We start from the raw sequence: 18,118 nt of genomic DNA on the forward strand, positions 1-18,118 counted from the left end.
AATAAATATTATAAATAATAATAAATAATAATAAATAATAAATTATTTATTATTTATAATTTTTTTCTTTTTATAAATTTTATATAATTACAACATTATATATATATAAAAAATAAAACAGAATAGACAATGTAATACAATGTATACCAATATACAACACAGATAATGCAGTAGTTCATTTCCCTCTTCCTCCAGCCCTATGGGTGGCGCTCTAACACTCGCCTCACAGTGCAGCGACGACTTTTACCCCAGCAGAAATAAACTCCGGTGGATGAGGTCACGTCTCAAATGAGTCTTTTTTCTCTACATAGTGCACTTTTCTGCGGTTAAACACACGTCGCTGTGTACACTACTGAGTGCACTAACACGCGTACTAGTGATGCGTTTGGAACTCGAGTCTGTGCATCAATAATCTGCCATCGGCTGCAGTTTAATCCTGTTATATCTGATCTGAACAGATTATAAAGAGAGAATAACATGCAGTCTGATGACGCGCAGTATCTGAAACGGTAATCTTATTGATTTATTATTTTATTAATCTCTATAAAACAGAATTAGACGGAGAGAACAGCAGAGGAGTGAGCCTTAAATGCAGTTAGGGTGTGTTTCAGCTCCATCACTCCTCTACAGTTCAGATAAACAGTTAATTCTGCTTTAATTAATCAGCTGTACATTATTTATATACAGTGTTTATATCTACAGGGTTCTTTAACATGTTTTATAGACAAAAACAATTATACCTGTCTAATATGTGTTTACAATCTCACCTGGCTCTTACTGTTACTGTAAATTCAAATTATTATTTTATTTTCCTACATTATTGATATTATTATATTACACACTATTATTATGTACTTTACAGTATTTTCTATATAGTATTATTTAACATATTTTTTATATATTTGTTTGTATTTTATATTGTTTTTATTACTTTTTTAAAACTCTTTCGTACGATACAATTATTATTATTATTATTATTATTGTTGTTGTTGATGTTGTTATTATAACTTTCAGGTTTTTATTACAAAAAAATTACATAATATTTTTTTTTTATTAAATTCTTTAAAAATATGACTGAGTTGTCCATTCTTTTTAATATTAAAACATTATGCCTGAAATACTCATAATCATAATTATAATCATAATAATGTTAATTAATATAGAGGAAAATATTTAATGTTGGTGAACAAGGCGTTTATTTTTATTGGAATCTAAAACGAAAAATATTTCTACCTGTTTAATGTGTTTACAGTTTCACCTGCTCCTACTGTTACTGTAAAATAGAATTATTTACTTATTTTCATATATCATTTATATTATATTAGATATTATTTTTTACATTATCTTTTATGCACTATTATTTAATGTATTTGTTTATTTTAAAAGTATATATTAATGTTTATTTCTTGCATAAATACTATTATTATTATTATTATTATTATTATTATAACTGCCACTTCTAGGTTTTTATTACTTTTTTAATGACAGATGGTCAGTGGATGTAAGGTTTAGTTAAAACATTATGCTTAAAATAATACTAATACTAGTTCCTCTAATAATGTTTATTTATTTGAAGGCAAATATTTCATGTTGTTAAACAAAATGAGTTTAAGAGAGCGATATAAGGCATTTATTTTTATTGCAATCTAAAACTACATTATTTTAATACCTTAACTCGTGGAGAAGATTTACACAATAGATTTTCTACACTGAAAGACAACAATTAATTCTGTAAAGAAGCAAAACTGTCTACCAATAGATGTAGATTTCGCTTGGAATTTTAGTAACATTTGACCAGAAATAAGTTTAATAGGCTTATATTTGCTTTGTTGTAATCTTATTTTTAGAATCTATAGACAGATCTTGAGGATAAATTCGGGAACATTTCACTTTCTAGGATGTAATTTCTTGATTTCTGATGTATTAATTGATTGATGGCTTTAGGAAAGTGAAGCCGGGGAACATTGACGTTCACCCCACGGACAAGGCGCTGGTGGTTCACTACGAGGTGGAGGCCTGCGTCCTGGGAGAAAACGGAGGATCGGTACACGAGGAGCGTAAGGAGTGCCAGAAGGTGTAGGTGTTTCAGTCTCACTTCATAAAATTTACATCATTTATTTATTAAATCTTAGATTGGAATATGTGAATTTTGCACGTAAGTGTGCGTCTCTCTGCAGCGACCATAAGACTGATTGCTGCTTGTGTCCTCTCCTGCGTCCTCTCAGTATTCGCCTGAAGAGTCTGAACGCCAGCACGGACGTCTCCTCTCTCGCCCGGAAGGTGGTGGACGAATGCAAACTCATCCATCCGTCCAAAGTGGCCGAGGTGGAACATCTGCTCTTCTACCTGCAGAACCGCAAGAAGCCCAGCAGTAAAGGTGTTTAAGTGTGAATGTGCAGAACTCATCAGTCCCAACACACTGGAACACCGTGTAACACACACACACACACACACACACACACACAGTGTTTATTGCGTTTAAACAGAACCATGATGTGCTCTTCACCGCGGTGTGGTTCTTTAGTCGGGTGAGAACGCAGGAACCACGCTGGGGTCTAAAGTGTCGAGGTTCGATCCGCTTCTGAGTGAGAAAAAGATTCGACTCTGAATCGACTCGGCTGCAGGACGTGAATCGTACATGCCACCTCATCTGGGTTGCAGATTTATGTCTTTATTTTATTTGTATGTTTAATTGTTTACTTGTTTGTGTATTTATCGCGCATGAGCTGCTAAACTGAGCCATGCTTCCAATTTTTACACTTTAATACTTTGACCCAGAATTTAAAACAAACTTTATTTGACGCCTGAATTTTGGACAGAGATTTACCGTTTCTTAATTTTCCAATCTGAACATGTGACTCAGAATTTTCTATTTATTTATTTATTTACTTATTATCATTTATTTGCGCACTTACTTACAGTACTTACTATCTCAATATTTGATTTTTATTTTTAATAAGTTTAGGTTAAATGTCTGTGACAGTAATCGTTATCGAACATGAAACATTTCAGGGGTCTAAAACACCTCTAATGGAACATGTACAGTAGATTATTTAATCTATACTCCAGATTAACATTAAGTCATAAGTCTTCATCAATTATATATAAATTTCAATTATACGTTTATAAAATGTTTAAATAAAATCTCATAATAAGATGTTTTGCATTAGTTCATATTTAAAATGCTGTCACTTGCTAATTTGGATTTTTTTTATTTTGCAATTATAAAAATGTAGATAGGACTTACTAAACATAATTGTTTGTTTATTTATGAATTAATTAATACGTTTTTTTCAGTCGAACTCTGACTTGTGATCACATTTCTGGTGAATGGAGGCGTAAAACTGCGTGACATTCACAGAAGACGTAACACAGACGTGCCAGCGCAGTACGCTGATAAGACTGATTCTTTAAAATCGAAGGACGCGTCTGGGTGTGAACTGTACACACAATCATTCACCAACACCACTCGCATGTTACAGGAACACGGCTGGTATTTATTGCCACGTCCCTCGTACAGTCCTGACCTCGCTCCACGACATTACCACATGTTTAGGCCAATAAAGGAGTTCCTGGGAGGCCAGTGTTTCAGACGTGAAGCAGGCATCCCATCACGGCTCCGGCAAACTGAGAAAACTTTCTACCTTGATGGTGTCCAAGCACTAGTGAAACACTGGGATAAGTGCATTAGTGTAGCAGAGGATTAAATAGAGAAATAAAGGGAGTTATTGTAAACATTTGCGTATTATAAATATTTGTTTATAAAGAGCTGAACTTTCAGTAATAATCGCATTGACAGGGGCATTTCTTTTGATTCAGGTATTTTCTTCCTTCAAGCATTTTTCTTAATCCTTCTGTGTCCTCACTGTCCTTGAGTAGCAGAGAAAGAGGAGAAGAAGTTGTTGAAACCCCGAGAGCTCACTCCGTTCGATGGGATGGAGGTACGCATGGAAAGCTAGTGATTTATTTTTATTTTTTTTTGCAGCTTGTTTAGTTTTTATGATTATAATAATCGTGTTGCGTTCCAGCTGGATGAGGAGGCCAACATCAATAAGATAGAGGATTACGTCGAGCTGCTGTATGAGGGAATCCCGGAGAAGATCAGAGGCTCCACTCTCATCCTTCACCTCGCCCGAAATCCTGATAACCTGGAGGAGCTGCTGCAGAACGGTACCGCGCCCCTGACTCACCGGGGGTCAGATTCTCTCTTGGTTTGATTTAAAGAGCATAAAATTCACAAAGTATTGACACATCTGGAATTTTACACCCAAGGCAGCTTACACACGGCTCTTGTTTATTTAAATGTGATGACTTTGTTGACTCCGATTGTTTATGACTATATAAAACTGAAAGTTAAAATTTTTGCCCTATTTCCCAAATTATACAACTTCTAGCAGTAATTATTGAATCACCACATTTAAAGGGTGTTTAACCAGATTTTTCCTTTAAAGTAAATAAACTAATATTTTTTATTGGCTAAACAATGTTTCATGGACTAATGTGATTATTTTTTTATTAATGGGATATTTTTTCCCCCAGATCATGTATAATCACTCAATTTTGAGCAAAAAACAAAAGAATCGATTTTTTTGACCAACTCCTGTACAAAGTCCAAAAATGAAATGAATCTGCAGTTGAAAGCGAGGGTTTAACAACCCTAATGAGCTCTTAGACTTCGCCAATCCAAACAGAAACGTGGCTCCAGCAGGAGAGTCGTCATGGACAGGATTTTAAAACTGCTTCAAGAAGAAAAGAAAAAAAAGCTGTGTGTAAAATTTGGTTCAGGTGAACAAAATGAGACGGTTATAGAAATGGAAAACATACGGCTAGACTAAGGACGGCATTAAATGGGACAGAAAAACTAATTAACATGTTTTAAAAATACACAAATTTATAAAAATCTCATTTACGATTGGTTGGAAACCTAGAGCATGAAGGCGGGACTTAAATCCGGTTTTCTCTGTTTTTCAGTAAGTGTGATAGTAAAGCTTTGGTTGTGGGTTGAAGGGAAGCTGAAGTCTGGGAAAAACATCCTGGCTTCTGTGTTATAATTGGGTTAAATAACTTAAATCAGCACAGTTTTTTTTGCAGGTTAAAATTCTTACGAGATTCTTGCAATAAAAGAATTACGTTTTGTTCTATATTTTACTTTCATTTATGCATTTTATTTTCTTACTTGTCCCTTTAAGGGGTTCAAAGGGGTGTTTAATTTGTTACATTCATATTTATTTTTAATTTTCAAAACATTTTTAACTTTATAAATTTTTTTATTTATAACTAGAATGTCTTTATTTCTTTTTATTTATTTTATTTATACCTTATACCTCCTGATTATATTTAAACAGAACCACTAAACCTCATGTAGCGTCTCGTTTCTCATCATTGCCAGGTATGATGGCAGTTTATTATTAATGTGCTTCTTACTTTCTGTGTGTTTTAATTGTCTGTGTGTGTGTGTGTGTGTGTGTGTGTGTTCAGAAGCTGCGCTCGGTGCTCTAGCGAGAGTGTTAAGAGAAGATTGGAAGCAGAGCATGGAGTTGGCCACCACCATTGTTTATGTCTTCTTCTGTTTCTCCAGGTCTCTGAGATTTATTAGATAATAATCTGAACTGATTTAGATCTTCTGCATGTTTATAGGACAGCTTGGAAAAGGAAAGCATTAGCTGGAACAGAAGTTTACATAACTGCTAAAATCAGGGAATATAGGTTAAAACTATTTTTTTCCTACTTAAAAAAAAAAAAATGTTTTACAAACTTTACTGTTCTATTCCCTTTACTGCTTTGTAACTATAATGCATTAAAAAATTCTGATTTTATTTTAAACAAAAGAATTCTGAAAAACATTTAAACAAAACTTAAATTTTGGTAACCCCATTTCTTTTAAAGGTATATATATATATATTATATTGTCTGATTTTCCTAATTTATCATTCCTTTTCTACCTACATTTAATCCCAAATATTTTAATTTCTATGTTGATTTCTGAATTTTTTACCATCCAACATTATTATACACATATACATAACATACAACCGTAACAAATACATCACAAATAAAAAAATATAAAAACAAAATGTAAATTACATATAAATCATTTTTATAGATCTGTCTGTTTATTTTTGGATTTCCAGTGATCTCGAACGCTTGCTGTGTGTTTCCCCTCCAGTTTCTCTCAGTTCCACGGTTTGATCACACACTATAAGATCGGAGCTTTGTGCATGAACATCGTCGAGCACGAGTTAAAGAGATACGACCTGTGGCAGGAGGAGCTGGAAAAGAAGAGCAAAGCATATATCCTTCCTGAAGCATTAGGGCAGAAGGGTTTGGCCCTAGTTTAAAAATAAACTGACCAAAAAGATTAAAATCAGACATTAAAATCAATCTAAAAGGAGTCAGGAATATTGCTGAAATATTGTCCAATAGATTTTTTTTTTTATCTGGATTTTTACTATATACTTTAAAGTTTTCCTGTAAGTATTTATTATATAATATATATAATAAATATATATATTTATTATATAACACTATAATTTAATACACTTAATATATTTTCATTTTTATTATATTTCATATAATTAAAGAAAATAACTTGCACTCTCATTAAAATTGTACCATGCACTGACAGTAAATTATTCACGCAACTTAATGAAGCCATAAGATACCAAATAAACATCCTGAAATTGTAATTTATACATAAGAAAGAGTCTAAATGATTGTGGGCTTCAATTTCTCAAATATTTTTCTCCTGTAGCAGCTCAATTATTCTTCATTTTATCCCTTTATCCTTGACTTCCTTGTACGTGAAGAAGATCCTGATAACCAGAACCTGAAGAGAGAACATGACAAAGCCTATAAGAAATATCAGAGTCTTCTGGTGAAGCAGGAGCAGCTGCTGAGAGGTAACACTTCTCCTTCTCTCTGAGCTTACAGACTGTTCTGAAGCGTTATGATGATCACCGTCGTGTTGTTCCAGTGGCTCTCTACCTGCTCCTCAACCTGGCGGAGGACACGCGCACAGAGCTGAAGATGAGGAACAAGAACATCGTCCAGCTGCTGGTCACGACTCTGGATCGGGATAACGAGGAGCTCCTGGTGCTCGTCGTCTCCTTCCTCAAGAAGCTCAGCATCTTCCTGGAGAACAAGAACGACATGGTGAGCTGGGCCGATGTCCTCGTAATGCAGGAGATGGTGTAAAAAAAAAAAAAGTAATGAATGAACGTAAGGTACTTCATGTACGTGACGTAAACATAAGAGCCAGTGTGATCTAGCTAATTCATTCTTCATGGCTATCTATAGGACGTCCTAAAAAAACCCCCGGCAATAAAATGGAACAAGTTGAGAATAAAAGCTGTAAATGAAGAAGACACACTTTTTTAACAAGTAAAAGATTTACTTGTACGATTAACTCACATACAGTACATCATCAGGTTTTTAGAGCTGTGAAGCCTTTTACAAAATTGCTGTGAAAAAATTTAGGCTTTTGTTTTAAATTAAATCACTTTAATAACTAAATTTTTATTATACCATTTGTTTTTTTACTTTAATACCTTTAATAAATCTGGAGGAGAGGTATCTTCCTATATAAGGTCACAATAGAGGGGAAAATCCAATCAGATTGTTTAAGCGCAGACCATTGCAAAAATAAAAAAAGCTTAGAAAGCAGGATTTTTTTGAAGGTTTATTATGAGTGAAAAACATACTTATTTTGAAATGGATAATATTTTGACCTAAATTTTCTATTTTAAAGTGAAATACATTTTATCATCCATGAAAACTTAAATTGACTGAAATGTATTTATTTAATTTTTTTTTATTAATTTTATTTAAAAATATATTTTTTTTCTGTAGTGTTTTAAGCTTTTTCAAAATTATAACATGGATTTTTTTTTTTAACATGAATTTATGGCTTTTTAATTTTTTTTTTTTTCATTTAAAAATTGAAATTAAAAAAAAAAAAAATTCTTCCTGAATTTGTCCTACTTCCATTTCTCACCCCGAGTATAATATTTTATTTTATTATTTTTTTATTTATGTTAATGTGTTTTTACATTTTCATTGTTTTGCTTTGTTTATAATTGACATGACAGTTAGAAAGTTAGGTTTTATATATGATTTATACAGAAACACCAAAACTTTGATTACACCATATTTATTTTTCAACCCTTACTTTTTCTTTGGTAAATTTAATTTTATGAAACAAGCAGTCGATTTTCCAAAAATATTTCAGTTGAACAAGTAAAAAACAATTTTTTTCACGTTTATATAATGTGTTAAATAAATATAATTCATTTCTTTTACATAGACAGAAGTAATATAATGCTATATGTCAGTACTGGTTAGCGACAGCAGAGAACAAAACGATCACGTCTAGTTGTTAAGTCAAAGCTCATGTGATTAAAATACACAAATAATGAGAGTTATATACTGTAAATAAGGGGAAAATACAGAAATTCCCAAAACATCACCATTGATATTGTGAATGAAAGTTCAGGAACATTTGATTATATAATATATTTATTTGGAGACAGCGAAAGAGTGAAGACATCTCATTCAGCAGCAGTGCTTTACTTATACGTTTATTTCATAACCTCCATTATGTGTGTGTAATTACGTATACGCTTCTGTGCTCAGGCGGAGATGGACACCATCGAGAAGCTCACCCGCTTGGTGCCGTGTGATCACGACGACCTGCTGAACGTCACCCTGCGTCTCCTGCTGAACCTCTCCTTCGACACGGGACTGCGGAACAAGATGGTGCAGGTCGGCCTCCTGCCCAAACTCACCGGCATGCTGGGTAACTGCTCATGAGATACACCAAGGCTTATTACTGGTTTATACTCTCTTATTAAAAAATGTTTACGACACACTTGCGCTGCTCACCTGACATCTCCATCACCATGACAGAAATAACAGGTTTTTTTCTAAGGTTGCTCTGTATATCCCTCAATCCGTCTCCCCATCAGCTCTGACCAGCTTTTCTGTCCCTGCTGAAGAAAAGCATCCACATGTAACATGATGCTGCCACCACCATGTTTTACAGTGGGGATGGTGTGTTCTGTGTTAGGCCAAAAAGTTCAGTTTTGAGCTCATCTGACCAGAGCACCTTCTTCCACACGTTCGCTGTGTCCCCCACTGGGATTGTGCTAAACTGCAAGCGGGGGTTCTTACGCCTTACATTAAACAATGGCTGTCTTCATATCACGCCAGATTTGTGGAGAGCACGACTAATAGTTGTCCTGTGTACAGATTCTTCCTCCTGAGCTGTGGATCTCTGCAGCTTCTCCAGAGCTGCTTCTCTGATTAACGCTCTCCTCGTCTGGCCTGTCAGTTTAGGTGGACGGCCATGTCTTGGTATGTTTGCAGTCGTGCCGTACTCTTTCCATTTTCCGATGATGGATTGATCAGCGCTCCGTGAGATGTTCAAAACTTGGGATGTTTTTTTTACAACGGAACCCTGCTTCAAACATCCTCACAACTCCACACACAATCCCTGACTTGTCTGGTGTGTTCCTTGGGCTTCATGATGCTGTATGTTCACTGAAAGACGAAGAAGTTTGCTTTGCTTGTACTTTTTGGACGTGTAAACCATGAACCATTAACAAATGCGATGCAATGTTGTTATGAGTTAGGGTAAGTGATCTGATTGTAGCTACAGAATTAAAATAAAAAAACAGACCAATGGTTTTATCCTTACAACATGAAATTGTCGTTAGAGTTCCCCCCTGGTGCCCCCCCAGTTGGCATGCTTACGCAGGAAATCTACATTTACTTCAATTAAATAAACGACTTATTGCAACTTTTTATTTCAACTGGCTTTACCGTAACCATGTAAAAAAAATGTACAATTACATAAAAAAAAAAAAAAATGTTTCCCCTAACAGGCTGAGAGATTAAAATCCCTGCTCTACATCTGGATTTGTGTAAAGCTGCTTTGTAACGATGTCTGTCGGGTTAAAAAAAAAGAGCTCTTTACACCTCAAATGAAGTTTAATCGTCATTCCCACAGCCCTTGTTACTCGGGTTTACACGTTCCCCAGGTATGCACCGAGCTGCCACGTTTTAAACAATGCCTTATTATTCTAATTTTATAAAATCCGGGTCCTAATTCTCTCCATCTGATTACCTGCCAAACATACAAGGTTTTTATTGATTTTTTTTTAGTGTTTGGTGTGTTTAACCGGCTCTCCAGCACTTCTCGTAAACCATCAGCCTCCGACACCTCCCCTTCCCCTTACCCCCCCCCTCTCTCTCTCTGTCTCTCTCTCTCTCTCTTTCTCTGAGTGAGAGTGAGCCATTAGAGGTCAAGATGTCACAGGCCGCTAATGAGAAGCACATTTCGGCTCAATTATTACTCACACCAAAGTTCAAGCTCTTGTTTCCTCAGTTTAAAAAAAAATGCAGCCCCCCCCCCCCGCCCTCTCTCTCTCTCTCTCTCTTGAAATTTGTCTTTTTCTCTCTTTCCTTCTCTCACTTTTTATTTCAAAGGTCTCCAGTCTTCCCATCTGGTCCTAATGGCCAAAGTGTTAATGTGTTAGGGCGGTAGTGTGTGTGTGTGTGTGTGTGTGTGTGTGTGTGTGTGTGTGTGGAAGTTCAGCTAATCAAGGCTTATGTAACAGATCTGTGTGTGTGTGAGTGTGTGTGTGTGTGTGTGTGTGTGTGTTTCATGTCTCCAGGGTTCTGTCATGGTCTGAAAAAGAAAAGGTTATTAATGAGACTGTTTATTTGACTTGTTTTATGATAAGTGTGTGTGTGTGTGTGTGTGTGTGTGTGTGTGTTTCCTGACCTAGGGTTAAAATCTTGCAGGCCAGAACAAATAATATTTAAACAACAAACTTCTCTATTAGTGCCGCAGTAAAAGGGTGTGGCTTCATTCCAAGTGAAGAAGGCGTGGCCAATGTACCTGTCATTCCCAGTGAAGGAGGCGTGGCCAATGTACCTGTCTTTCCCAGTGAAGGAGGCGTGGCCTCTGTACCTGTCATTCCCAGTGAAGGAGGCGTGGCTAATGTACCTGTCATCCCCAGTGAATGAGGCGTGGCCTCTGTACCTGTCATTCTCTGTGAAGGGGGTGTGGCCTCTGTACCTGTCACTTCCAGTAAAGGAGGCGTGGCCAACATACCTGTCATTCCCAGTGAAGGATGCGTGGCCAATGTACCTGTCAGTCCTTGTGCTGGAGACGTGTCCTTTGTCCCTGTCAGTCTTGGAGGAGGAGGTGTGGCTTCTGTACCTGTCAGTCCCAATCTCAATAATAGCGGTGTAGCCGCTGTACTTGTCAATCCCAGAGAAGGAGGAGTTGCCTATGTACCTGTCATTCCCAGTGAAGGAGGCGTGGCCAATGTACCTGTCATTCCCAGTGAAGGAGGCGTGGCCCATGTACCTGTCATTCCCAGTGAAGCAGGCGTGGCCTCTGTACCTGTCATTCTCTGTGTAAGGGGTGTGGCCTCTGTACCTGTCACTTCCAGTAAAGGAGGCGTGGCTAAGGTACCTGTCATTCCCAGTGAAAGAGGCGTGGCCAATGTACCTGTCAGTCCTTGTGCTGGAGACGTGTCCTTTGTCCCTGTCAGTCCCAATCTCAATAATAGCAGTGTAGCCGCTGTACTTGTCAATCCCAGAGAAGGAGGCGTTGCCTATGTACCTGTCATTCACAGTGGAGGAGGTGTGGCGTCCGTAGGTTCTGTTAGTCTCAAGAAAAGGGGTGTAGTCTCTGTACCTGTCCCAGTGGAGAAGACGTGGCCTCTGTGTGTTCCAATTGTACTGTCTTCTTCTTCTTCTTCTTCTTCTTTGTCTTTCGGCTGTTCCTTTTCAGGAGTCGCCACAGCGAATCATCTGCCTCCATCTAACCCTATCCTCTGCATCCTCTTCTCTCACACCAACTAACTTCATGTCCTCTCTCACTGCATCCATAAATCTCCTCTTTGGTCTTCCTCTAGACCTCCTGCCTGGCAGTTCCAACCTCAGCATCCTTCTACCGATATATTCACCATCTCTCCTCTGAACATGTCAAAACCACCTCAATCTGGCCTCTTTGAGTTTTCTCCACCCATTCTAACCTGCCTGTACCCGCCTCTTTACCTCCTTTCCACACTCTCTGTTGCTCTGGACCGTTGACCCTAAGTACTTGAAGTCCTGCACCTTCTTTACCTCTGCTCCTCGTATCCTCACTGTTCCTCTTTGGTTCCTCTCATTTACACACATGTATTCCGTCTTGCTGCAGCTAACCTTCATTCTTCTGCTTTCCAGAGCGTACCTTCACCTCTCCAAATTTTATTCCACCTGTTCCCTGCTCTCAGTACAAAGCACAATGTCATCTGCAAACATCATAGTCCATGGAGACTCCTGTCTTACCTCATCTGTCATCCTGTCCATCACCAGAGCAAACAAAAAGGGGCTTAGAGTCGATCCTTGATGCAGACCCACCTCCACCTTGAACTCTTCTCTCACACCTACAGCACATCTCACCACTGTCTTACAGCTCTCATACATGTCCTGCACCACTCTAACATACTTCTCTGCCACTCCAGACTTCCTCATACAATACCACAGCTCCTCTCTCGGCACCCTGTCGTATGCCTTCTTTAAATTTATAAAGACACAATGCAACTCCTAATTACCTTCTCTGTACTCCTCCACCAGCATCCTCAAATGTACTGTAGTGTTCCAATTGTACTGTATTGTATTAAAATGCAACTGCTTCAAATCCTTCAAATCCTATCATATGCTTTACAAATTAGGTGAAGTTTTTTTTTGTCCTTTTTGTCCTGCAGGCAGCGAGACTCATAAGCAGATAGTGATGTGTATCCTGTATCACATCAGCATGGACGACCGCTCCAAATCCATGTTCGCCTACACTGACTGCATCCCTCAGGTGAAACACACACACACACAACCACCAAACTCCTCAAACATCAGAACACAATTATCCCTCCTGTGTTAAAACAAGAAAACAATTTGTAAAATATTAAGCAATAAAAGTGATTCCTGTTGTAACACACTCTTGTCCTGTAGAGGGCGTAGTGCGCATATGACCACATACTGTATGCTGTATATATATAGGGGTCACTAATGAGGACTGCTCCTTCCCTAATGCGGCTTAAGTGTTGTCATCTTTAAACCTTCTCGTCTTGTCTAATTGGGTGTAAATTCCTACCAGATGCTTGTAAAAGTAAAAGCAGGGGGAAATTGTTCTGCCTAATCACTCGGCCTGCGGTGCGAAGTGACGTCACCACCTCTCTGAGACCTCCAGGGTGTTTAATAAAGCAGCAGGGGTCGTGACCAGGGGGCAGAACCAAATAAATAAGGAGTTCTACCCATGGCTTTTGTAAAACATTTACCTAAGTCCTGTTAAAAATGTTTATTGTTGAATTTTATGTTGTTTCAGGCTCTTAAGGTTAATATTTGGATCTCACTTTAAAACTCAAATGTTCTTCTGTCCTCTGATCAGCAAATACATAATAATGTGGAATATTAATACAGTTTTTTTGACCATGTGATTGATGAAAGGAGAGCACAGAATGTATAGAGACTTAAAACTCGAACCCAGGATGTCAGTGGATATGTCTGTGTATGTGTGTGTGTGTGTGTGTGTGAGAGAGAGAGAGAGAGAGAGAGAGAAAGGAAATGCCTACGGGGGTTTAAATGATTAGGATGAGGGATGAAGGGGACGGGGGGACGGGGGGACGGGGGTCTCCGCTCACTCAGGTGCCAGACTGTCTGATTCAGAGCCGTGACCGGTCATGTGATACACATGTGTGGACATGATGACCGATTATTTACAGCGTTGCTGGTTCTGTGTGTGTGTGTGTGTGTGTGTGTGTTTAGTTGATGAAGATGCTGTTTGAAATCAGAGAGGAGAGAATCGACTCAGAGCTCATTTCCTTCTGCATCAACCTCGCGGCTAACAAGAAAAACGCTCAGATCATCTGTGAAGGTAAAAACCCTGGAGTGTAAAATATATTACTGACATCAGCATAACTGCTCATTACATACATTACAGTCCTCCATTATTATTAACAAGCTCACACTTTCCTTGTTATGATTACAAGCATGCAGGCCACACCTCCTTCATTAAGATAAACAAAAACACAGGCCACACCTCCTTCATTAAGATAAACAAAAACACAGGCCACACCTTCTTCATTAATATTAATAAGGACACTAACCACACCTCCTGTGTTAAGCTAAACATGAACCCAGGCCACACCCCCTTCATTAAAATAAACAAGAACACATGCCACACCTCCTTCATTAATATTAATAAGGACACCGCCCACACCTACCTCATTAAGATAAACAAGAACCCAGGCCACACCTCCTTCCTTAATATAAGCAAGAACACAGGCCACACCTCCTTTAGTAATATTAATACAGATATAGGCCACACCTCTTTCATTAAGATAAACAAGAACCCAGGCCACACCTCCTTCATTAAAATAAACAAGAACACCGGCCACACCTCCTTCATTAATATTAATACAGATATAGGCCACACCGCTTTCATTAATATAAACAAAAACCCAGGCCACACCTCCTTCATTAATATTAATACAGATATAGGCCACACCTCTTTCATTAAGATAAACAAGAACCCAGGCCACACCTCCTTCATTAAAATGAACAAGAACACCGGCCACACCTCCTTCATTAATATTAATACAGATATAGGCCACACCGCTTTCATTAATATAAACAAAAACCCAGGCCACACCTCCTTCATTAATATTAATACAGATATAGGCCACACCTCTTTCATTAAGATAAACAAGATCCCAGGCCACACCTCCTTCATTAAAATGAACAAGAACACCGGCCACACCTCCTTCATTAATATTAATACAGATATAGGCCACGCCCCTTTCATTAATATAAACAAAAACCCAGGCCACATCTCCTTCATTAGAATTAACCACAGCTCAGGCCACGCCTCCTTCATTAAGATTAACAGACACCCACACCAGACGTCCTTCATTAAAAACAGACACACACAGGCCACGCCTTCTCATTCTTCTCATCAGGCAGATTGACTCGAGCCAAAATAGAATTGTGGGTAAAAAGTTGTTTTTTTGTGAACGTTTGTTTAGGAAACGGTTTGAAGATGCTGATGAAGAGAGCGCTGAAGTTTAAGGACCCGCTGCTCATGAAGATGATCAGGAACATCTCGCAGCACGATGGTCCACTTAAACAGCTTTTTCTGGTGAGTCGTTTCTCATTAAACTAATTTCCTGCCTCTTGGAGTGTGTGTGTGTGTGTGTGTGTGTGTGTGTCACAAGAACATTATTGCTAAAAAGTGTTAGAAAACCTGAACTGTCACATTTTATTAACAACTGTGTATTAAAAGGGGTGTGGCCCCTGTGCTTTCCAGTTCCTTTGAAGGGGTGTGGCCTCTGTACCTCTGATATTCCACTAAAGGGGTGTGGCCTCTGTACCTCTGATATTCCACTAAAGGGGTGTGGCCTCTGTACCTCTTTCCTTTTCCCGGGGGGTGAGGAGTTGATTTGGGGTGTTGGGTGTGGCCTTTCCATCTGAAAGTCATAATAAAGTACCTAATCGCCTGTCAGTCACACCCAGGGAGACTTGGCCTTAACAACCGTCAGTCAAAATAAAAGGGGTGTGGCCACTATGCTTGTCAATCCCAAAGACAGCGGTATGACCTCTTTTGCCCTTAAACCCAGCAGGGGCGTGTCCTCCATGCATGTCAGGTTTAGTGAAGTGGGCGTGGCTTTCCATTCAGCATTAACTCTTATTTTCGTCTGTTGTTGAACAGCCTTTAAACACGACTTATAAAAACAGAATAGTTAATGGATTTGCGTTCGTGCCCCTCGCTGCAGGATTATGTGGGGGACTTGGCGGCTCAGATCAGTCCCGAAGAAGACGAGGAGTTTGTGATCGAGTGTTTGGGCACGTTGGCGAACCTCACCATTCCTGACCTGGACTGGGAGCTGCTGCTCCGTGAATACAACCTCGTCCCCTACCTCAAAGAGCGCCTCAAACCCGGTAACACTCACATCTTGAGTCCCTGTGTGTGTGTGTGTGTGTTAGGTCTTGCAGGAGAGTAACGTTCATTTCTCAGCTTTACCCAAGTCCCCAGGCTTGACCTTTGACCTTTGTCCCCTGTGTGTATTAGGCTCAGCAGAGGATGACCTGATCCTGGAGGTGGTTATACTGATCGGCACGGTGTCCATGGACGACTCCTGCGCCGCCATGCTGGCCAAATCCGGCATCATCCCCGCTCTCATAGATCTCCTCAACGGTAAGAAGCACGCCTGTCTGACTCGTAACCAATCGCGTCCGGCTGAGCGATTAAACCTGGCGTCGGCGTGGCGCTTCGTGAGCGTGAGGTCGAGCTGAAGCGCGGGCGTGTCTCGGCGGTGTGGGGTTCGACGTCTCGACGAATAGACTGCTCAGGATCAAACTGAAAGCACGGCGCTTTTAATAATCCGAGGACAGCGAGGAAAGATCTGGTCTGTTTCAGGAGAGACAACGCGCTCGTCTGTAAATCGGGGCTTCTCACGAGAGCCGCGCCGCGCCAGGGCGTCTTCTTCATAACGTCAGCTCACATCTGCGTAACAGCGCAGCCCTGATTCTCTCTCCGTATGTGTGTGTGTGTGTGTGTGTGAGTGTATTATAAAGCGTATGTGTACATCAAGCTACTTTTATGATGTTGAATGACAAGTTTATTATGTAATCTCTTTATATTCAATATTTATACTTCTGTGTGTGTGTGTGTGTGTGTGTGTGTGTGTTTTCTCTCTTCACAGCCCAACAGGAAGATGACGAGTTCGTGTGCCAGATTGTCTATGTTTTCTATCAGATGGTTTTTCACCAGGCCACCAGAGACGTCATTATTAAAGACACTCGTATCCTTTTTTTAATCCGGATTTTATCAGATCACAAAACACACACACTGTCCCTAAGACCGCATTGTTTTTTTTTACATTTTTTTAAATCCCTATTCTATTGATGTTTAATGTTTATTCAGTTCCACTCACGCTTTGTGATGTCATCAGACGTTTTTTAATATATTGGTCACATCCAGCATCCGTATTGCCGGGTTGCCTAGCAACAGTGTCCCCTAGTCGTACTTTTATCCACATAGGTGATTAACAATGTCAGTGTAGATTAGGTTTAAACCCCGCCCCCTTTTTTCCTGAACGCGTCCTCGCAGAGGCTCCGGCGTACCTCATCGATCTCATGCACGACAAAAACGCAGAGATCAGGAAAGTGTGTGACAACACGCTGGACATCATCGCAGTACGTACAGTACACACACCACACGCCGACATGACACCACACACAGGGTACGAATAATCATGATCATTTTTAAGGGGTTTAAAAAAACTTTTTTTCATTAAAAGTTTTAAATAATTTTTTTTTTTCTAAATGAAAAAGTTTATAAAAAATTTTCCCCTCCAAAAAAAATCATGGTATGGGATTTTCAAGTCATCTTCATTTGCTGTTTATTACTGCATCTTCATTACTGTTTAAGTAACTAAAAAAATCGATGTAAAAATGAAGGAGTGAACGAATGAGACGGCGGAGTGAAGGCGTGGCAGAAGTGCGCGGCTCGGCGCGAGCGCGGCTGTGAGGACGTCAGGCGGGGCAGCGCGTGTTCGAGAGCCGCCACTCGTTAGAGGAAATGTTCTGTTGACTTTATTAAGTCGCTCATTAAGTTCCTCTGCCACATGAAAGGAGTTGTGGGGGTCTGGTTTGTGTTTGTGTTTGTGGTGTGTGTGTGTGTGTGTGCAGAAATGGGTGAGCTGCATGTGGAATGAGATGATCAGACAGGATGTGCTCACTTTGTCAGGATGCTGGAGATCTGTCTGTCTGTCTGTCTGTCTGCTTATCTGTCTGTCCTACTGTTCATCTGTCTGAGGATTTCTTACTCCGTCTGCTTGTCTCCCCAATTAACTGTCTGTCTGCCGTTCTGTTCATCTGCCTGTCTTGGGATTTCTAAACCTGTCTGCCTTTTTTTTTCTATTAACTGTCTGTCTGTCTGTCTGTCTGTCATTTTGTTTATCTGTCTGTCTGTCCTTCTGTTCATATGTCTGCTTGCCTGTCCTGTTAACTGTCTGTCTGTCTGTAGTTCTGTTCATCCGCCGATTTCTTACCCTGTCTGCTTGTCTGT

General features: G+C 39.3%; 1 protein-coding gene across 3 annotated transcripts in view; it reads left to right on the forward strand.

Moving 5' to 3' along the window:
- The first annotated feature begins 392 nt into the window (after window positions 1–392).
- The window catches only part of kifap3b (kinesin-associated protein 3b), a 28,241-nt gene continuing 10,515 nt past the window's right edge, over window positions 393–18,118 (forward strand). For all 3 annotated transcript variants that reach the window (XM_053508035.1, XM_053508036.1, XM_053508037.1), the window contains exons 1-17: window positions 393–509; window positions 1,945–2,076; window positions 2,226–2,377; window positions 3,880–3,941; window positions 4,029–4,170; window positions 5,479–5,578; window positions 6,167–6,291; window positions 6,801–6,899; window positions 6,974–7,152; window positions 8,632–8,794; window positions 12,762–12,862; window positions 13,816–13,924; window positions 15,075–15,187; window positions 15,822–15,987; window positions 16,118–16,243; window positions 16,752–16,850; window positions 17,159–17,244. In XM_053508035.1, the coding sequence (XP_053364010.1) occupies window positions 478–509; window positions 1,945–2,076; window positions 2,226–2,377; window positions 3,880–3,941; window positions 4,029–4,170; window positions 5,479–5,578; window positions 6,167–6,291; window positions 6,801–6,899; window positions 6,974–7,152; window positions 8,632–8,794; window positions 12,762–12,862; window positions 13,816–13,924; window positions 15,075–15,187; window positions 15,822–15,987; window positions 16,118–16,243; window positions 16,752–16,850; window positions 17,159–17,244 (1,986 nt within the window). In that variant the 5' untranslated portion in view covers window positions 393–477. The remainder of the gene's footprint in view (window positions 510–1,944; window positions 2,077–2,225; window positions 2,378–3,879; window positions 3,942–4,028; window positions 4,171–5,478; window positions 5,579–6,166; window positions 6,292–6,800; window positions 6,900–6,973; window positions 7,153–8,631; window positions 8,795–12,761; window positions 12,863–13,815; window positions 13,925–15,074; window positions 15,188–15,821; window positions 15,988–16,117; window positions 16,244–16,751; window positions 16,851–17,158; window positions 17,245–18,118) is intronic.

Source organism: Clarias gariepinus, chromosome 11 (genome assembly GCF_024256425.1).
Source record: "Clarias gariepinus isolate MV-2021 ecotype Netherlands chromosome 11, CGAR_prim_01v2, whole genome shotgun sequence".
Classification (NCBI taxonomy): Eukaryota; Metazoa; Chordata; class Actinopteri; order Siluriformes; family Clariidae; genus Clarias; species Clarias gariepinus.